Source organism: Gossypium arboreum, chromosome 1, assembly GCF_025698485.1.
Source record: "Gossypium arboreum isolate Shixiya-1 chromosome 1, ASM2569848v2, whole genome shotgun sequence".
NCBI classification, from domain to species: Eukaryota; Viridiplantae; Streptophyta; class Magnoliopsida; order Malvales; family Malvaceae; genus Gossypium; species Gossypium arboreum.
Window position 1 is genome coordinate 110,675,132 of NC_069070.1, and position 20,840 is coordinate 110,695,971.

Below are 20,840 nucleotides of genomic sequence, written 5' to 3' on the forward strand. Positions count from 1 at the left end.
TACGAATTTAATTTTCAGAATCGAAGACCCAAAAACTCACTTTTCCGATGACCTAAAAATTTGGGTCATTACATATCTCATCCATTCATGACTTTGATAGTGGCTCAAGCCTATTTATCCCAAATCTACAAGCTTCATGGCAAGAACTTTTCAGTAAGTTGGGTACACGACTTCATCTTTTAATGGCCTACCATCCGAAAACTGATGGCCAATCAGAGGTGCTCAACCACTACCTGGAGAGCTACTTGAGGTGCATGACCAGCGAACGACCTAGTGACTAGTCACTCTGGCTTCCATTAGCGAAGTGGTGGTACAATATTTCTCACCACTCGGCTATCGACACAACCCCATATGAGGCCTTGTACAAACAAGTTCCCTCGAACCATCTACCTTATGTAGCCGGATATTCTCGTATAGACCTACTAAAGCCAGTCCGTGTTTTGAACTGAAGGATGTTTAAGAAGGGCTCACAAGTTGTGACTCAAGTGCTGGTCCAATGGACAAATACATTTTCGAGGGATTCTACCTGGGAGGACCTACTAGATATGTGACAGCATCTTCCAACCTTAGATCCTTGAGGACAAGGATCTTATTTGGGCAGGGGTAGTTGATATGGAACGATTTATGCAGCAACTATTTTGGATTTTAAGTCTTGTTATTTTTGTTTATTTTATTTCTGTTATTTGTTGTGCTTAAACAATGCATTTCACCAAATGTTTTAATGAAACACTACGTAGAGGAGCTGACCTAAGAGTCCGGTAAATACGGACTGTTCAACTGCTTTGGTTTTCTCTCCCTTCTTATACGCAGTATGCTTTGGCTGCTACCGTTATGAAATTGCACAGGAATTGGTTTTCCCCTCTCTCAATTCTTTTTTTTTCTTCTCTAATCTCCTTCCTCTTCTGTTTCTATATCTACCGTATCATATTCAATACTTGAGAAAGCAACTAGGCTTTCAAGTACTTCAACGAGGCACCATTGCTATGGAAAGACAAAAGGAGGTGATGACTGAAACAAAAGTAGCATTTTAAGGTGGTTTTGGGTTAAACCAAACCAACACCAGCATTTGTTCCTCTTCTTAATATCTGATAGCTTTCAGCAATCAATGTTAGAACACTTTCTAACTCAAGGTTTATCTTCTTAGAACGATAGCCATTGAAAATTGTGAAGGATATTGCCAAATAAGAAACACAATAATAAGTTAAGAACCATAGAAAAGCATCAATCTAAAACAACTATTATAGCATATAAGAGTGTAAATTACAATAGAGTGAAGGTTGAGAGAGATGGGCAAGATAAGAAGCCAAGAAGGCGAAACCATAAGAAAACATGAAACATGAACCTCTCCAAAAACCGAAACCCACAAATGGTACAGCAATCAATGAAAATCCACAACCTTAAAACATGTCGGAGCAAACCAACACCTGAAGTGCTCTGGATCAGAGAGAATGAGTCTTAAGCGACAGTAAAGCAACCGCAACTTACTGCAAAACACAAAAGAAAAAAGGAAAACATTACGCACAAATGTATATATAATTCAAAGAAAAATGAAATTCAGCATGCTTGCATCTTCTTTCTCCAAGAGTGATGAATAGAGCCTACAAAGAATCATTCATTGATTTTTGGGATACAAGAATCATTCATAAAATTACTTTTACCTGTTGTTGTTGATAGGCCCCTGGCTGCTGGTAATTTCCATATCCAGGATAGCCCCCATAGTACATGTTAGGATCTTGGGGAGGAGGTGCATATCCATATGCTTCATATCCTTGAGCATATCCATAATATCCAGTATTCCATTGGGCCTGTTCAGGTTGAACCTGACACTCCAATAGATTCCCTCTTAGTTTACAGGAATATAGGTAGCAAGGCTTTAATTACAGAAAACTATGGCTTTAAAAACAAAACCTGTTTGCTTGAAGGACTACGTCCCCATGAAAGCCTAACATTTCTTCCTCCTAAAACAGTACCATTCAAAACAGATAAAGATTGTTCCGCACTGGCCCTGAATGCATCATATTGCAGAATGCATTAATATCATGGAATAATATTTTGCGTGCCAAAAAACACAGGTGTTTAAGAGTTACCTGTTAGCATATTGAACAAAACCACAATGCTTGTTAGCCGGAATTTTTACATGAACTACCTCACCAAGCTGGCTAAATATTTGTTTTAGTTGGTCTTCAGAAACACTAGGATCCAAACCACCAACAAAAATCTGTAATTAAGCTTGTAAGAATTCAGTTGGCTGTACCATGAAATTGGGTATAACAGTATAAAAGAAAAGCTACCCACTGTGGTATTATTCGGATCGTTCTCTCCAGAATTTCCTTGAGTATTCGGGTAAGCAGCTGCAAATTACAAATACATGTAAACTAATGTTGAATAGAAGCTAATAAGATATTAAAAACAACAAGAAAAGCCCCACTTGCGCCAACCCCGGATATTAAGTTTGTTACAAAAACTTGAAACTAATTCAGTATTACATCTGCCAAAAGTAAATATTTCCATGTTAACCATGGAAACTACAAATATGTTTACAAAGATCGTGTAATAGATTTCCAGGTATAGCATTATTGCTCCTCTAAACTCAAATTGAAACATTGTAACATTAAGATCATATACACACAGATACCTACAAAAGCTAACATATATAATATAACATTTCAAAATAAGCAGGTAGAAATAATTCTGCCTATGGCATGAAAAGAACAAAACCATAGAACTGCCCGCTATAAATCACTCAACGGTTACAACTACAATCACAAAACAGCTTTTGGGTTACATCAAGGCTTACCGCTACCAGGCAAAGCCAAAAGTATCAAATCAAATAAACTTCAATAGTAGCCACAAAAGAAATCATTAATTACATTAAACTCAAGGAATCAGTAAAGGCTCTCTTATTTTATTGATCCCTTATAATAGGGCGAAAAGGGGAAAAGGAAAATTGAAACAAAAGCCAATCTTTTCTCCTCACTTGACATGGTGTGTGTTTGTGTGCTAGTATTATAGTTGTCTGCAAATTTGTTGTAAGGGGGAAGGGAGGAGTTGCCGTTTCTTAAACTGTATGATTTATAAGTTTAACTTCAAAGGTTCCCCACAAGTAGAAAGAACCTATCTGCTAAATTAACTTCGAGTAACACTTTAAATTTCTCAGAATGCACATAAGACAAAGCACATATTTAGAAAACTAAGGAAATCTTAAATTTGAAGTGCCTTACAACCTCAAATGACAAGAATAAAAGAAATTTTCTTCAAAATGCAAGATAAATATGGACAGATCCATCTGCAGCTAGGTATCCATTACTCCATCTTAGGCAATAAAGAAGGGCAAGTGACTCACTTCCGTCTTGATTTAACTTAAATGTATCAACTGACAATGCCTTTAACTACAAATTCTAGGTTTCTTGCCAACCTCAGTTTGTCCTCATGTGCAGCAGAGAAAAGAATGAGGACAAAGCAGATACCATATTTTAAAAAGAAGCGAAGATTTTAAAAGCAATAGAACAAAACTAGCCCCAAGGTTCATTAACAGAACAGTGTATGACAACACGCACAACAACCTCACCAAAGCTGCTTCACCTACTTTTGAGTATTAAAACTTGAACATAAAGGATGGGAAAAGGAGTGCATACATGTATGCAAGCATCAAAAGGAATTAATCCACAATGAATAAAACAAAGTTTCTGGACTTGTAAAAAATATATAAAGATTTAAAGGAAACATGTTGGAAAAATGGAACAAATGTACTTGACTGGAATACTTAATAAGGAACTGGAAAAGAAATTTGCGAGACGTAGCGCAAATATTGCCACGAGAAAAGAAAGCTTTTGACATAAACAAAGTAACTGACCTAAAATGAGGCCACGGATTAAAGTGGAATCATTTCAGCTGATATAAGTTCCAGGCCCCCCAAAATGAGAGCCTCTTGATGTCCTGCTTTAAGAAAACATGAGTTTTATATAAGTTTTTGCATGTTTTAATTTTTAATATAATTAAAAGCGTCCAAGTTTACATAGGCAAACTGGAAGGAAACGACTTTGTATAAATTCCGCCATATCTTCAAGTGCATAACTGAAAGAACTCGAATTTTAAGAAGACTGTAACAGATCCACCTCAGAAAATTAAAACCAATAAATAAAAACACAATAACCAACTAGCAGTCAACTTGTCAAGTCAAAGCACTCAGGCATAAATCATTGCAAATAAAAACTATACGCAACCAAGCAAACTTCATAAGGCAATCAAGATAAAGTATAACTTGAAATAAACCACAAGAGTCTACCTTTCTGATACTGCTGATCAGTGACAGGCTTCTTATTAGCAGCGGGTCCAATCCGCATTGCCCTAGCTGAACAATAAATCCCATTCATTTCAGTCATTGCACGAATTTGTTCAGTTTCATCACCAAACTTCACAAAGCCGTAACCTTTAGACCGGCCTGTAGTCCTATCAGTAACCACTTTGGCACTCTTAACAGACGGGTAAACAGCTTTAAAAGTCTCTTGTAACATGTAATCAGAAACATCTGCAGCTAAATCCCCAACAAAGATTGTGTAATCGGGACCCTCTTCTTGCCTCTTTTCTCCATATCCAAGAGCCGCCCAATTCAACCTAAAATTCTGCTCAGAATTTGGCATTGGTACCCCATTATACAACTGCAAAACCCTCTCGGCTGCGGCACGTGATACAAACTCGATAAACCCATATCCCTCTGGCAGTGCCGTTTGCTTATTTCTAATCACCTTAGCTGAAACCACCTAAAATAACCCAAAAGATTAAGCTTTGTTCAATTAGATATTTAGGAAAGGAACAATCGTTTTAATTATTAAAAGGACATTCATTTCAATAGGAAAGGAACAATCGTTTTAATTATTAAAAATAAAATATCAACTCTGCAAGTAATATCTCCATTTAATTAAATATGATTCTCGACTTTGTTTCTTTTTTTATTAAAAAAAAAAGCTAATTTTGTCCTAATCAAGTTACCTCTCCAGTTTGAGCGAAGATACTCATGAGGTAATTCTCATCCATCCACGGTTGAAGATCACCGATCCAAAGAGACCGAATTTCGCCAGATCCGACGGTCGCGGAACCAGCGGAGTACTGCTGCATCTGAGAGAGCGGAGGGACGGGTTGCGGATTCCAACCTGCAGGTGGCGGAACTGGCTGACCCGCCTGCTGCTGTTGAGACATCATCATCCACGGCTGCGACTGCTGTTGTTTCTGGTACTGCTGGGTTTGAGACGGATCGGCTGCCATGGACGGCGGCGGAGCTACACCTCCTGCTGGTGGTTGTTGCATCATATTCGATAGACGAGGAGAAGAGATGTGGAAGATCTCAAAGAGGAAAAACCCTCAGGGGGGAATTTATTTTTATATTCAATTTTACTCGGGAGTCGAAATTTGTTGGGCTTTGAAAAAGAGGGGATTTTGCGTTTTCTATGGGTTGGATATAGATGACGACTACAAAAGTGACACGTGGATAGTTGGAGTTAACGGGTTTCAGGCTTTGTTAGAGAAATGGCTGTTGGGCCTGATTTGTGTTTGGGCTAATTCTCTTAAAATGAAAATTCACCTTGAACTATAACGATAAAATAGTATAGTTTGGGCTGAATTTTTGAAATATATAATGTGAATTTAGCTTTGTAATGTTTTATATTTTTTTTTGTTAATTTGATTTTTATTCGTTTTAATTAAATTTAGTTATTAATCTTTGAAAATATTCAATTCATTTTATTTAATAAAAATGTGAGACTAAAATATTAATTTTTACTATATTGGCATGATAATTCATATAGACAGTCCATGTGCATTGTATGTTGACATGGCTAGGGAGTAAGGACGAATTTTGAAAATCTTTTAGGCAAGGTGAAAATTAAATATGATTTTTTTAGAAGTCAAAATATAGTTTTATTATTTATTAATTTATAATTTTATCATTTTTAAGGGTTAAATTTTTTTAGGAGTCAAAGTATAGTTTTACCATGCATTAATTTATAATTTTAGAACTGAAGTAGCAATTTTTCATTTTGGGGAGTCAAAATGCAGTTTTGTCATATATTAATTTATTGTTTTACTATCTATGAAGGGACTAAAATATCAATATTTTTATTTTTGGGACTAAAGTCTCTACCTCTTAAATATGTCACGACATTATTTGTCTAATATGTCGGTCAACAAATAATTTAAAATTTATTAAAATATTTAAAAATAAAAATTTCAAACTTAAAAATTTCATTAAAAATCAAAAAGAACTAAATTTTTCAAATTCGATTCAATTTAGTAAAATTTAGTTTAAAAAGTAAGAACTAAATTGATAAAATATGTAAATGTTAAGTCCTTGGGCAAAAATTGAAGGGTTCTTACAAAATAAAATTAGTTAAAACATTGGAGCCTTTGACCAACTGAAAATTCCACACGCCAGAAAAATGTCTCCATTGTTGAGCCAACAAAACTTCACAAAAGCCATTTCTGATTTCCCATTTCTTCCCCTTTGATCTGTTCAACTCAACTTTACCCTTAGAATTTCTCAAGAAACAAATACCCATTTGAAGGAAGAGGGAAAAAAACCCAAAGAAAAAATTTCCCAAAATGCATGATTTTTGCTTCACAATCCCTTATGGATTGATTCTTGTGGCTGGAGGAGTTATTGGGTATTTGAAGAAAGGTAGCATGGCATCACTTGGTGGGGGTGTAGGCACTGGATTGATTCTCATTCTTGCTGCAAATTTGAGCCTTAAAGCTTTTGAGAAGAGAAAGAACTCATATTTTGCTTTGGTACTTGAGACTGGTAATGTTTTCAAAATCTCAGCTTTCTTTCACAGTTCTGTCTTCTCCTTTAGTTTTTATAAATTTTTTAAGTGAAATTCGATCTGGGATATTTATAAATTGTTTGTTCAAAATTTGGAGATTGAAAAGTTGACTTTTTTGGATTATGGATCATAGATTTAATGCTGCCATGGAACTTTGTATTGATAAACTTGATCTGGTTGTTTCTCTTTTTCTTCTTTTGGATTTCTGGAGTTGCATTGTGGAATTTAAGAATCAGTTTGGACATTGTAGATCCAGTGCGGTGCTATTAGCTATTTCTCTTGCAAAAACTGTGAGAAAATAATCTTTGTTTTACCTTTTAAAATGCGTTCTTTCAAAGATCATATCTTTGATTGTCTTCAAAGCTCTCTAATGCAGTCTTGTTAAGAAGCTTTCATTATATCAAATTCAATATAATTGTCAGATTTTGTAATATAGTATTTCAGGGTGTCTTAATATACCATTTGGTAAATAAATTTATCATCATCAAAGATAAAGCTGATTTTCACTATGGGTTTTATTCTTGGAAGGAGGCTTTTTTATTTGTATATGTTTGCTTGTTTTCATCCCTTTCAATGACAAACAAAATGTTTGTTCTTTTTACTGATTTATACACCTTTAAACCAGTTATTGCTGCTGTGCTAACATGGGTCATGGGACAACGTTACTACCAAACATCTAAGATTATGCCAGCCGGAATTGTTGCCGGGATCAGGTATGTTGATCTGCTATTCCAATGCTTTCAATGCATATCATATTATATCATGAGTCATGATAATTCTACTGGTTAATATTGATCCTTATATCAGTTAAAAGCTAACAGAGCTCATATACATATAAATGCATCACAAATTTACAAGTTCCCAGTTGTGTGCCTTACAACAGAGCTCCTTTCAATGCTGCCAACTATGAAACCTCCATGTCTGGTCATTATATACCAATTGCATAGTGAATGCATGCTGTATTTCGTTACCTTTCATGCAAGTCTCTGGATTTATTTTTTATTCTTTCGTGATGTTTAAGTTCATTTATCTATCGACATTCGCAACGACAAACTGCTTCTCGGATCATTGGCCCATGTTATTTACATTTCTGATACAAAAGTTTTAGGACCTAAACCTAAATCCTCTGTATAGAACCCTAAACTTGGAGAGAAGGGTCTAATTTAGGTTGCTATGTTAATTTGACATTCATCAAAATTTGGGAGCTACTAACTCGTGTCATTTCATCGCAGTTTTCTTATGACTGGGTTTTACTTGTACAAATTAGCTACCGGTGGCAACCATATTCCGGCCAAGGCCGAATGACGATGTTGAGCACGTTGACTTTTACCAATTTTAACAGATCTGACAAGATCATTGAAGCTCAGATGGTTATAGTAGAAAATTTTTAATTGTATCACGTATGCTGTACTCTACTCTTATGTGTGTATGAAAGGGAAAAAGACAAAAAGTTGTGTTATTTGTGAAAGAAACCCTGGTTTGTGATCAAAATTGTGTTTGTGTCTATGCAATTTTCTCATAGTGAAGATTAAATTTCTTTTTGTTCTTGGAATGACTTAAATTCCCTGATGAGTTGTGGTTTATAAAGATGCAAATCCAAACGTGTATCAATTTGCAGAAATTCAAAGGTTCACCTTGGAACAGGAACTGCTTGGCTTGACATAGATTTTGCAGTTTTGTTTTTGTTTTTAACTTTGGTGCAATCCATCATCAGGATTTAAAAATAAGATGCTAATGTCACTTTGAAAAAGCAATGGAACCTGATTGGAGGATCAAACAAAGCGTTAAAAGCTAAGAATCTTGTTTATTAGAAAATAGAATCAATCTTGTTTAAAAAAATGGATGGCTTGTCTTTTACCAAATAATGGAATATTAAGGTCACTACAGTGAAGAGATTCCATTACAAAAACCAACAAAAGAAGATCAACAATAGCCTCTCCGTGGATATCTTCTATTTAATCCCCTTTGCCATCAGCTCAGTTTCTCTATTACACTACCATGAACACCATCATCACAGTTCTCCTGTTTCTGATCCCAGTTTTCCTTCTCCTAACCAGGAGAAAAAGATCACCGCAAAGGGTTCCTCCAGGTTCACTTGGACTACCGCTCATAGGTCAAAGCCTTGGCCTTCTCAGGGCCATGCGAAGCAACACGGCAGAAGAATGGCTTCAGAAGAGGATAAGGAAATATGGTCCAATATCGAAGATGAGATTATTTGGGAAACCAGCAGTTTTCATCTATGGTCAGGCTGCAAACAAGTTTGTATTCGCCAGTGACAGCAGCAACATTGTTAACCAGCAAGTCAAGTCAGTTAGTTCGATTCTGGGAGATCGATGTATCTTGGAATTGACCGGAGAAGATCATAAGCGAGTTAGAGATGCTCTTGTTTCATTCTTGAAACCTGAATCATTGAAACAGTATGTTGGGAAGATGGATGAAGAAGTCAGGAACCACCTTGAGATGCATTGGCATGGCAAGCAACAAATCACGGTATTTTATAAAACATTGAAAACTGTGGTGTCTAACCTGGGAAAATTAGATATGATGTGTTCTTTTTCCTATTCTGACAGGTTTTACCATTGATGAAGACCCTTACATTCAACATAATCTGTTCTCTTCTATTCGGAGTCGAAAGAGGAACAAGAAGAGATAAACTTGCCAATGATTTTCGATATATGATAGAAGGAATGTGGTCGGTACCGGTTAATCTGCCTTTCACACGCTACAACCGGAGCTTGCAGGCGAGTGCAAGAGCCCAGAAGTTGTTGAAAGTTCTCATTGGTGAGAAGAGCGTAGATCTAGAGAAGGGTGCTTCACCTCGCCAAGACCTCATCACTTGTTTGCTTAGCATTCGCAACCAGAAGGATGAACAAGTCATATCCGAGAAAGAGATTATTCACAATGTTATGCTCATCATGGTTGCAGGATATGATACTTCGTCTGTTCTTCTCACGTTTTTGCTGCGCCTTTTCGCTAATGATCCTGCCATATATGCAGCTGTTCTTCAAGGTATTTATCAACATGATCTTAAGTGCCATAACTTTATGACCAAACTCGATCCAGTTGCAATGTTGCAGAAAAGGGAATGATGATATAGGGTGCATCTTGATTTGTGGTTGCAGAACAAGATGAAATAGCAAGGAGGAAGCCTAACGGGGAGCTTCTAACATGGGAAGACCTTGCCAAGATGAAATACACATGGAAAGTAGCCATGGAAACTCTAAGAATGTTCCCACCAGTCTTTGGTGGTTTCCGGAAAGTTGTAAAAGATATTGAGTACGGTGGATATCTCATTCCAAAGGACTGGCTGGTATGTAGAACCATACTTTCCATTCTACGTCCTTTCAGCATTTCAGATTGATCCATTTCTCTGGTATATGGTATCTCACTGTCACTGATATAATTTACTCATTTGTATGAAGATTTTCTGGGTTACCGGCATAACACAAATGGATGATACTATATTTCCGGAACCATCAAAGTTCAATCCATCGAGATTCGAGAATCCAGCTTCACTTCCACCTTACTGCTTCATTCCATTCGGTGGGGGACCTCGGATATGTCCAGGATACGAGTTTGCAAGGATTGAAACCCTTGTTTCAATTCATTGTCTGGTTACTCGGTTCACTTGGAAGTTACTATGTTTAGACAACTCTTTCAGCAGGGATCCAATGCCTGTCCCAACTAAAGGATTACCAGTTCAAATCAGTCCTAGAAAATTGCCCTAATATTTTACTCTCTTGGTAGCTTAACTTACAAGATTCCTGCTGCAGAGCAAATGAGCTTCATTTTGTTCACATATTTAGGTAGGCCAGTAAAACACAGTAGGAATCTCGGAATCATATCATGAAAGTTTACATGACAACATTTAATAAAACTGTTCTATCATTATTAAATAAAGAACTAAATTTAAATAGAGTCCTAATTCTAATTGGTAAAATAATTCTCTTATTCTAATAAATTACTAGAACATAAACGGAAAATAGTTTCCTTATTCTAATAAACTAAAAGATAAAATAAAATTTACCTAAATAAGATTTACCTACCTAAATAAATTTAAAATATATACATATTTCAACACCCTCCCTCAAGGTTGGTGCATATATATCAATTATGCCCAACTTGCTTACAAGACAATCAAAGTTCGTCTTAGAGAGTTATTTGGTGAGTATGTCAACAATCTGTTATTTTGAAAGAACAAACGGCATGCACACTTGGCCTTCTTCAATCTTCTCCTTGATAAAGTGTCTATCAATCTCAATATGTTTAGTTCTGTCATGCTGGACTGGATTGTGAGCAATACTAATGGCAGCTTTACTAACACAGTATAACTTCATTGGAGAAGTTATTAGTTTCCCCAACTCTTGCATAATTCTTTTTAACCACATCATTTCACAAATTTCTTGAGCCATTGATCTAAACTCAACCTCTGTACTACTTCTTGCTACAACACTTTGTTTTTTGCTTCGCCAAGTCACAAGGTTTCCTCAACCAAATGTATAGTATCCTGATGTAGATCTTCTATCTGTTATTGAGCCTATCCAATCTGCATCCGTATAAGCTTCAATTCTTCTTTGTTCGGATTTCTTGAAGAATAAACCCTTTTCAGGTGAACTCTTCAAGTATCTTAGAATTCGAAACTCTGCTTCTTCATAGTCCTCCTTTGGGGAGTGCATAAATTGACTCACTAAGCTCACTGCAAAAGCTATGGCTGGCCTTGTATGTGATAAGTAAATTAACTTACCAACTAATCTTTGGTATTGCCCTCTATCAACTAATCGACCTTTTTTATTTTCGAATTTTACATTTTGATCAATTGATGTGTCAGCTGGGCGACAACCACTCATCTCAACTTCTTTTAAAAGATCAATCACATATTTTTTTTAGAGACCACAAGACCCTTCTTTGATCGAGCAACTTCCATTCCAAGAAAGTATTTCAAAGGACCCAAGTCTTTGATCTTAAACTCCAATGCTAGATGCTCCTTGAGACGCCTTATTTCATCCACATCATCTCCTGTACAAATGATATCATCGACACAAACTATAATAACTGCTATTCGACCTTTTTGTGAGTGTTGATAGAACATTGTGTGATCAGCTTACCCTTATAAGTAACCTTATTTTTTAACAACTTGAGTGAACCGTTCAAACTAAGCTCAAGGAGACTGCTTTAGACCATACAAAGATTTCCTGAGTTTACATACTCGAGTTCCAAATTTTTCTTCAAAACCTGGAGAAGGATCCATGTAAACTTCTTCTTCAAGTTTCCCATTTAGAAAAGCATTCTTCACATCTAACTGCTGTAAGGACCAATCAAGATTAATAGCAACTGATAAAAGAACTCTAACAGAATTTAATTTGGCTACTAGAGCAAATGTTTAAGATAATCTATCCCGTATGTTTGAATGTACCCTTTAGCCACCAATCGGGCTTTGTATCTATCTAAAAATCCATCTGATTTGAATTTGGTTGTACACACCCATTTACAGCCCACAATTTTTTTCCCTACAGGTAATTCCACTGTTTCCCATGTATCTGTCTTTTCAAGAGCGCGCATTTCCTCTAAAATAGCCTTCTTCCACTCAGGAACTTGTAAAGCATCTTTCATATTTTTTGGTATTTTCACAGTATCGAGACACGAAACGAAGGTTGAGAATGTTGAAGACAAGGCTTTATAGGATACAAAGTTAGACATGAGATATTTTACAACATTTTTAACACATTTTCTTTTAGCAATTGGAATATCTAAATTAGAAAATTCATTAGTTGGATTATGAGCTTTACCTGGACTTTTGAGAAGATCTTGCGGGTTGAATTCTTAGTGATGAATCGGGTGGATTCCACTTTCTTGATTTCAATTTCTTCTTGAGTAAACAATTAACTCCTTTGTTTGTTCTTTATTCTCATGATCAGACTCTACATCTTCATAGTCCTTTTCATTAACAACATTAACATCATTAATTTTTGTGTTAATCATAAATTCGCTTTCCCTATTATTAGAGCCCCTATGTTGTATATTCCTAGTGTTTTCTTGATCAATTATAGAATCTTCCTTACTATAATTCCCTCCCTGAAGATTAGAATCAAAGTAAGATTGTGTTTCAACAAATGTGACATTCATGGTAACAATAATCTTCCTATCAATTGGATCGTAACATTTGTAATCCTTTTTATTAGAAGCATAGAAACAAAGAAGCATTTTTTTGCTTTAGGATCTAGTTTACCTTGGTTGTGAAGATAAACAAAAACACTACACCCAAAAACTTGAAGGGATAAATCTGTGATCAATTTAGAGTTAGAAAAGTTATCTTTAAAGAGACTGAAAGGAGTTTTATAGTTTAAAGTTTTACTAAGCATTCTATTAATAAGATATGTAGCTGATAACAAGATTTCGCCCAAAAGATAATTTGATACCTGACTAGTGAACATCAAGGCTCTAGTTACTTCCAAAAGATGTTGGATTTTTCTTTCTGCAACCCCATTTTGTTGTGTGTATTTGTACAAGAGCTTTGGTGGACTATACCATGTTTGGTTAAGAAAACACCTAATTGGTCACTAAAAAATTTCTCACCATTGTCACTCCAAATTACTTCTATTCGCACACCAAATTGTGTTTTTACCATAGCAGAAAAAGACTGAAACACATTTTTAACTTCAGACTTATCTTTTAATAAAAACACCCAACAAATACGAGTATGATCATCAATAAATGCGACAAATCAACGTTTTCCTGAAAAATTTGAGACTCTTGAACGTCCCCAAACATCACTATGAATTAACGACAAAAGTTTGAAAGCTTTATATTTTTGAGGTGGGAAGAATAACCGATGATATTTAGCCAATTCACAAAATTCACAGTGATATGAAGAATGATTTATTTTTAAATAGGTCAGGTAACAAATATCCTAAATAATAAAAATTAGGATGTTCAAACCTATAATGCCAAATCATAACCTTATCAAAAATAAAACCAGAATTTAAACATAAAGTAGTTGTTGGTTGACTCAGATGGTCGTCATCAAGAAAGTAAATTCCATTATATTCTTTAGCATTGCCAATTATCCTCCCTGAGACTATATCTTGAAATTTACATATAGTGGAGTCAAATATAACATGACAATTCGAGGACTGGAATAATTCACTGACTGATATGAGATTACAAGCTAGATTTGGCACATGTAAAACTAAGGAAGGCGAAATTTTAGCAATACCTTTCCCGGCTATTGCCGAGAACGACCCATCTACTACTTTGATTTTTTTGTTTCCTACACAAGGTGTGTAAGTTGAAAAAAAAAATGACTTCTAGTCATGTAATCACTAGCTCCAAAATCAACGATCCACATGTTTGTTTTACAAGGCTTGGCACTGAAAAAAATGGAAAAATCAGTACCTGATTGGGCAAAGGAGGAAGAAGGATTATTGGATGAGTCAGGAAGATAAAAATTCATCTGAAATTGTGGTGATTGAAAAAGCTTGTGTAGATGCTCTAGTTATTTCTTACTAAATGGAGACCCTTCTAGAAAACTTTGGCCATTATAATTTTCATTAGTTATTTCAACGGTAAAACTTTCTTCCTCTGTTTGATTGTTGAATCTTTTATCTCCAATGAAAACTGTTTTAACTATAATGGTACTAGAGATAACCTAGCTCAGGTGCCATGAAAGTTTTAAAAAGAGTTTTTAATAAAACTGTTCTATCATTATTAACTAAAGAACTAAATTTAAATAGAGAAAAGAGCTCTAATCCTAATTGGGAAAATAATTCGCTTATTCTAATAAACATAAAATAAAATATTCCCTAGAATATGAATAAAACTTATCTACCTAAATAAGATTTATCTACCTAAATAAATTTAAAATATATACATATTTCAACATATCATTGGTCGGAATGACATTTCACTACTGAAAATGTTTCCCGACAATGTCCGAATCACTAGAATTTTCCCACAAATACTCGCATCAAATGTATGTCACTAATAAGCAGACACTACAGCTCCATGGATAAAACTAATATTTGACTAAAAGAATGACTTTCATAGTTTTATCAGCATCAATGTTCCATTTTCTATGATATCTATAATAGTTTATACCTGAAATCTCCACTCCTTGTCTGATTACCATATTTGCAACTGATACTGCTACACAATTTCTTGTGGCATCTCGCATACAATTGACCCGAACAATTGATGAACTAACAGTGACTACAAGCATAATGACAAAATGACAAATAGCAAAAGCGAGGCTGTCTAGCAGTTTGGTGGCCTGGAGTACTTTGGAGGCTTAGACGGACACCGTTCATTCATATGGGGGTATGGGTCCATGGAATTAAATCCAGGTAGTTCCATTCGGTACTTCCCCAGAATCTGACAATAAGGAAGCTTTACATTGTCTGCATCATTGCACCACTTTGGCAGCCGGCTAGAATTATTCTCGAAAAACCTTAGAGTATACGCATCTTTTATCTGTGTTTTCGGAATTAATTCAATCAACAAGAGTCAGCAACAGGATTGCAGTATGAATAAATGAAAGATGAACTTCGACAAAGACTTTACTCAAAATAAGCTCACCGTGAACTCAGTGACTTGAATCAAGTCAGCAATGGGATCAAAAAGTCCTGCCTCCTTGTACATTTCGAGGACAAACGCAATGCATGAGGTTGACTTCCCATCACTATATAACCAATCATCTTGTTCAGGAATGGTCAGCAGTTGATCAAACGAGGAACCGTGCTTTTCGATTTCCACCAGTATATCAGAAAGATCAAGACCCTGCAGTAGACACCATAATAAGAAAAAAAAAAGATAACGTGTCACATTGATTTTTTTCCCCCCTTCTGAACAAGAACAAAAAATAGCTTATATATTCAATATTTTTTGAAGACCTTTAGGTCTAATCAATTTTAGAAGCATCTAGGCTAAGCTATATGAATAATTATTAAGCAAGTCGCATGTTACGTTCAAGACATAAATCCCGAACAATTCAGATTGTAGTGAACAAACCACTATAAGTTGATCGATCAAGAAAGATATACCTACCTTAGTTCCAAGCCGCTTGTTTAAAGCCTCGTTCCACAAGTTAGCAGCATATTCAGGCTGCATTTTACTCCAAACTGTCATAGCAGAAGCCACCTGTATGATTGCAAGGGAAACATTCAGTTCCTATGAACTGCAACATTGACAAAGTGAGAGACAGCAAAGGAGAGAGTGAAAAGAGTTGTATGCATTAACAACATTGTTATTTGTTAATGCAATGACAAAGAAACAGATTAGGATTTTCTAATCATCCTATATTTGTGCGCTTATTTACCTCCCTTGGAGGTTTTGTTAATAGTACTAAAAATGATGTAACACACCATTTTTGTCAACATAAACTCATTTCCACACCTATACCAAAATATTCTACCATTGAAAATTACAATACATACAAACAATCAAGTTTTAATTCCATATGACTCGTAGCTTATTGTATGCTAGAAAGAAAAACAAACAAAAAGAGGAAGAACAAAACCTACAAAATATCTACTACAACATAGTAAAAAAAATGACCTACCAAATTATCAAAAGCTGCAGGAATAATTAGAAAAACAAATGTATGAGGAGAGAAATTGAGAAAGAAGTAGACGCAGAAACTTAGCTGCATACGCCATAATCATAACATAAGGTATTCACTATTCAATGTAAATATCTAAATACCAGGTGAGCATCCAATGGAGGAGGATAATTCCCATCTATGGTGTCTATCCAACTAAATAGCATGTTATGGTAGCCATATGGTTTGCCTGCCATGCTTAGTGCATACTCCCAAGCAGCAGTCTCATTGAACTTGGCTCGAACATCAGGATGCAGAGGAAGCAATGCGATTTGGGGATTAGAGTCGTCCTTGTTCAGCTCCAAATCCCACCATTCATCCCATGGAATAACTGCAATGATGTCTTCTCCCTACATCGCATGACAGATATAATAACTTAGCATCATTAATAAGTACCTGTAGAATAATCCAATAAATACTTGTACCTCATATGTTACTACACTCGGTCATAATACTGAATGGAAGAAAGAAAGTTTTTACTGCAATATCAAACTTATTACAAGCACAGCAAAGCCAAAGAGAATCTATTTACAAGGACATAAAGCATTGCTGGATAAAACATTACCTTCTCATTTTCATGTCCTGATTCACCAACCCATAACTTCCCTTCAAAATCCTTTAAGAAAACAGCACTATGACCAGCATAAGAACCAGTAACCCACTTCTCAAGAGTCTCAAAACCGCCCCAACGCCCACGAATTTTCGATATTACAAGGAAATCTCCCGAATGTATATCATCAACACTAATGTTGGTGTACCAGGGCTGAGGCCGTGATTCGAAAGAAGCCCCCATGTGTTTCTTGAGAAACCCGAGGTTGGCACTCTCACCCCATCCAGTGTTAGTAAATAATGGGAAGACTTCCCATAAAGCTTCAAGTGTTCCAAGCATCCCTGCTTGCATCAGGAAAATAGAAATCCCCTTGTTTTTCACCTAATTTAAATGTATCATCGAAAACCACATATGAGTTTGCAGGAAACTTAACACTTACTGTAACTCAAGCTAACAGAGAAAGACAACTTACATATTCATACTCAGCTCTGTCTTCCCACTTGTCAATCTCGAGGGTATGCTCCCGAGATAGAAAATAATAATCCCAAGTTACACGATATGGAGTTGCAAAGAGATAAAGATCCAGACACGTCCAACTATGGGCTTTGCTAACCTGGATAAGTACATAGATACCATTTTCACATCATTATATGATGAAGAACTCTAACCAATTCTACCATGTAAGACATTTTTGCATCATTATGAACCTGAGTTATGCAAATATTCCATGTTATAAAATCTATTAAGAACTGCCCCCTAACTTCACCAAAATACTATAGCTCAAAGTAGTTGCTTTTGCATATATGGCTGTAGAACCAGGAAAAATAAGAAATAAATGAAATCCACCCCCCTCCCCCACAAAAAAAAAAAATCGACAATTAAGTGCAGAACGAAGGGGGGGAAACCAGCTCAATAAAAATCCTTTGAAACTAAAGAATTCACACTTTAAGCACTTTTAGCTCAAATAAAGCAATACCTAGAAACAATAACGCTCCGAAAACTTGAAAAAAATTCAGAATTTAAGCACCTCCAACTCAGACAAAGCAATACCCAGATTGCAAAACACTCAAAAATATCAAGAGAAGGAAGGCCAAAGTTATTACCTTGATATGGAGAGTTCCACCACCGAACTCACTGCCACTCTTGTTATGGAACTCCATCCAAGCGGTGTTCTCATAAAAGCACGCACCTTTCCAGCTCACGATGTGGTTTTGGGACGAAACAGAACCGACAAAGGCTGGTAAAAGGTCGATGGCACTGTTAAGTGAATTGAGGATTGGCCATGAAACCTGTCTCGGCAATAAAGGTAGAACATCACGAGGATGAATTGGTGATTTCACTGCTTGGACATGTGAGAAGAAGAAGAAGAAGAAGAAGAAAAGTAAAGGGAAACACCTAACAAAGAAAGAAGAAGAAGAAGAAGAAGAAGAAGCCATGATCGAGAACATGAAGAAGAAAAACACTTGTTTTAGTTTCTATTTCTCTTCTGACACAACTAAAAAGTAAAAAGAAAAACCAAACATAAGATTTTTATTTTAGTTTTAAAATGTTTATTACATAAACAACTTCATAAAATACTGAAAACTTTTACTGTTATGATTTTCGGATGGATTGTAATTATTTTGGTTTCTTGTATAAATACTGTCATTGATAAATTTCCTTTTCAAAATTGTGACCTGAAAAAGGACAATGAAAATGGCATTATGTTACTCTCTACAAATCAATTAGGAAAGATGATGAGATTTTGTTTGGTTTCCTTTATGCTTGGTTTTATTTTATTTTATTTATAAATCTAATGATTATAGTTAAACTGGAACATAATTTTTATATGAATTTAAGATATTTTGTGAATGCATTCTTTTGAATGATGAAGAAACAATCATATATTTCATTTTCTTAATATACTTAAAATTAGGATTTGAATAAAAAATTCACTAGTAATAATACAATAATTCCTCTAAAAATAAATATTTTGTTTATCTGTTTCATCTATGATATTAATTAAGTGACACTAAATCAATTAAAACTTGACAAAAACTTAAAAATATTTAAAAAAATGTTATATTTAAAATAAATATTTTGCTTATCCATTTCAACAATTTTATAGCTCTTTATTTACTTTAAAGTCCGTTAATGCTTAGTTTAACCTTACTTTTAAGAAGTATTTTTGAGAAAAAACTTTTAAACAAAAGTTAAAATTTTTGCTTATATTTTTACTTAAAAAATTTGTCTTAAAAGCATTTTGTTTAGTAATATTTTTATTTCAAAAATATTTTTTTCTTAAAAGTACATCTTAAAAATGATACTAAATTGATACTAAATTGATCCTAAATAACACTAAACTATTTAAAGATCGACAAAACCCAAAAAAAATGCTCAGATGTTTTTAAAAAAATAAAATTCCATCCATACTTTTCAGTTGGTCAGAAAAAAACCCAAATTATTTGATTTTGATACTTCAATACCAAAATTATACTCTCAAAGAATAAATATTGTTATACTAATTGATATTTTATTCTTAATTATATGAAAAGTTCAATATGTTAAATTAATGTGAAAAAAATTCTTAAAATTATCAAAAAATATATCCAACTAAAAGTAGAAAAAATTATTCAATGAACATTGATTGTCGGAACCAAAAATTATACTTGAGAGAAGTAGAGACAAAACATAAATTTTGAAAAGAGAAAGAAAGAAAGCAGGAGGAAACTTCTGGCTTTTTGACTTCATTTCAACAAAGTGGGGATTACCAATTTATCATTGGAACACTACTTTGTTTCCAATAATTATACCAAAAGAACAAAAGCAATAATAATGGCTTAATAGCCAAATTAGCTCGGAAACTTTACCATTTTTCTCATATTGATACTCTCTCTTTTTTTTTTCTGTGAGAAGTGATATTTAAACTTAAAAGTTTTGTCCCATTTTGCCTCAAACCTGAAAAGTGTACAGTTTGAAGTAAAATGGAACAAAACTAATAATTTAGGTGTCACTTTGACAAAAAAAAGTTTTAGGTACTAATATGAGAAAAAGGTACATACTAGGGACTACTTTACCAATAAAACCAATAGAAAGTGGGTGAAACTTTGGAGGAAGAAGATCCTTGGAAGGAACTTCCACTATGAAAGGAGTTCTATGATAAATATTATATGGGCGATTTTCAAACAAATGATGTAATTAAAATATATAAATATAATTACATTATCTTTTACATCTCTTATTTATGTTTAAAAAATTTTGACATATTTATTCGCTAAGTACTACTTTGAAGGTTTAGTTTTTGGTCCTCTAATTACTGCACAATGATTATTTTGGAATGATTTGTTTGTAATTATAGTTTTTATTCTACCAAGAAATTATTAATATCATGATAATAGAGTAATTACGTACAACTCAATATTTAAAATTAGTTTTAAGTTTTTACAATTTTTTTGGTTTAATCCAGTTATATATATTACGGTGTTTGATTTTAATTATAATTATTTAGATTATATTAATTGAGAATATAATTAGGGAAAATGTCAATGGAGTAAGTAAAATGATGAGGGAGTCGGGTGAGAGTATATATTGTTAAATCAATTACTACTTTACAATTGATATTTTTTGCTTTGTCATCCGCACCGCCTCGTTATACATGTGTAATCTTGAAAATCATTATCGCTTTCATGAACATCGAATACATCCATTCTTACCGGCCCTTATTATAAGTGTAGAATCTTAAAAACCACTATCACATTTTATGGATATTGAATACATATATCTCGTGGATTATGCTACTTTGCCCTCCTCTATTTTTTTTAAAGGAATATATAATACACAATTTTATACAATAAATACATTATATAAAAAGCAAAATGGTAATATTACTCGTTTAATAGTCACT

At 34.4% G+C, this 20,840-nt stretch overlaps 4 protein-coding genes across 4 annotated transcripts; 2 read left to right on the forward strand and 2 right to left on the reverse strand.

The window, feature by feature from the left end:
* Nucleotides 1–1,201: 1,201 nt before the first annotated feature.
* LOC108483413 (polyadenylate-binding protein RBP45C) lies at nt 1,202–5,433 on the reverse strand. Its single transcript, XM_017786795.2, has 7 exons — nt 4,990–5,433; nt 4,286–4,760; nt 2,296–2,351; nt 2,088–2,218; nt 1,909–2,005; nt 1,659–1,820; nt 1,202–1,484 (listed from the first exon to the last, which is right to left on the reverse strand). The coding sequence occupies exons 1-7, from the start codon at nt 5,305–5,307 to the stop codon at nt 1,482–1,484; spliced, it is 1,242 nt and encodes a 413-aa protein (XP_017642284.1). The 5' UTR covers nt 5,308–5,433; the 3' UTR covers nt 1,202–1,481.
* Nucleotides 5,434–6,370: 937 nt separating this feature from the next.
* Nucleotides 6,371–8,348, forward strand: LOC108482022 (protein FATTY ACID EXPORT 5). Its single transcript, XM_017785128.2, has 3 exons — nt 6,371–6,793; nt 7,441–7,528; nt 8,048–8,348. Exons 1-3 carry the CDS (start codon nt 6,595–6,597, stop codon nt 8,118–8,120), a joined length of 360 nt encoding a protein of 119 aa, XP_017640617.1. The 5' UTR covers nt 6,371–6,594; the 3' UTR covers nt 8,121–8,348.
* Nucleotides 8,349–8,732: 384 nt separating this feature from the next.
* Nucleotides 8,733–10,717, forward strand: LOC108482764 (cytochrome P450 716B1-like). The gene is made up of 4 exons (XM_017785875.2): nt 8,733–9,305; nt 9,386–9,824; nt 9,938–10,125; nt 10,238–10,717. The coding sequence occupies exons 1-4, from the start codon at nt 8,814–8,816 to the stop codon at nt 10,541–10,543; spliced, it is 1,425 nt and encodes a 474-aa protein (XP_017641364.1). The 5' UTR covers nt 8,733–8,813; the 3' UTR covers nt 10,544–10,717.
* Nucleotides 10,718–14,632: 3,915 nt separating this feature from the next.
* Nucleotides 14,633–18,707, reverse strand: LOC108480343 (uncharacterized). Its single transcript, XM_017783304.2, has 7 exons — nt 18,061–18,707; nt 17,430–17,570; nt 16,973–17,338; nt 16,512–16,757; nt 15,855–15,947; nt 15,387–15,587; nt 14,633–15,281 (listed from the first exon to the last, which is right to left on the reverse strand). Exons 1-7 carry the CDS (start codon nt 18,403–18,405, stop codon nt 15,066–15,068), a joined length of 1,608 nt encoding a protein of 535 aa, XP_017638793.1. The 5' UTR covers nt 18,406–18,707; the 3' UTR covers nt 14,633–15,065.
* Nucleotides 18,708–20,840: the final 2,133 nt, after the last annotated feature.

Bases quoted from the DNA above. Each gene is read 5' to 3' on its own strand.
- LOC108483413 (XM_017786795.2), bottom strand. From the start codon at position 5,307: ATGATGCAACAACCACCAGCAGGAGGTGTAGCTCCGCCGCCGTCCATG. The intron at 4,761-4,989 runs GTAACTTGATTA...GGGTTATTTTAG, and splicing joins TCTTCGCTCAAACTGGAGAG to GTGGTTTCAGCTAAGGTGAT. The intron at 2,219-2,295 runs GTGGGTAGCTTT...GCTTAATTACAG, and splicing joins ACGATCCGAATAATACCACA to ATTTTTGTTGGTGGTTTGGA.
- LOC108482022 (XM_017785128.2), top strand. From the start codon at position 6,595: ATGCATGATTTTTGCTTCACAATCCCTTATGGATTGATTCTTGTGGCT. The intron at 6,794-7,440 runs GTAATGTTTTCA...CCTTTAAACCAG, and splicing joins TGCTTTGGTACTTGAGACTG to TTATTGCTGCTGTGCTAACA. The intron at 7,529-8,047 runs GTATGTTGATCT...ATTTCATCGCAG, and splicing joins GGAATTGTTGCCGGGATCAG to TTTTCTTATGACTGGGTTTT.
- LOC108482764 (XM_017785875.2), top strand. From the start codon at position 8,814: ATGAACACCATCATCACAGTTCTCCTGTTTCTGATCCCAGTTTTCCTT. The intron at 9,306-9,385 runs GTATTTTATAAA...CTATTCTGACAG, and splicing joins ATGGCAAGCAACAAATCACG to GTTTTACCATTGATGAAGAC. The intron at 9,825-9,937 runs GTATTTATCAAC...TTGTGGTTGCAG, and splicing joins ATATGCAGCTGTTCTTCAAG to AACAAGATGAAATAGCAAGG.
- LOC108480343 (XM_017783304.2), bottom strand. From the start codon at position 18,405: ATGTTCTCGATCATGGCTTCTTCTTCTTCTTCTTCTTCTTCTTTCTTT. The intron at 16,758-16,972 runs GTAATGTTTTAT...CATGCGATGTAG, and splicing joins CAGGACATGAAAATGAGAAG to GGAGAAGACATCATTGCAGT. The intron at 15,282-15,386 runs GTGAGCTTATTT...CCGAAAACACAG, and splicing joins TTCAAGTCACTGAGTTCACG to ATAAAAGATGCGTATACTCT.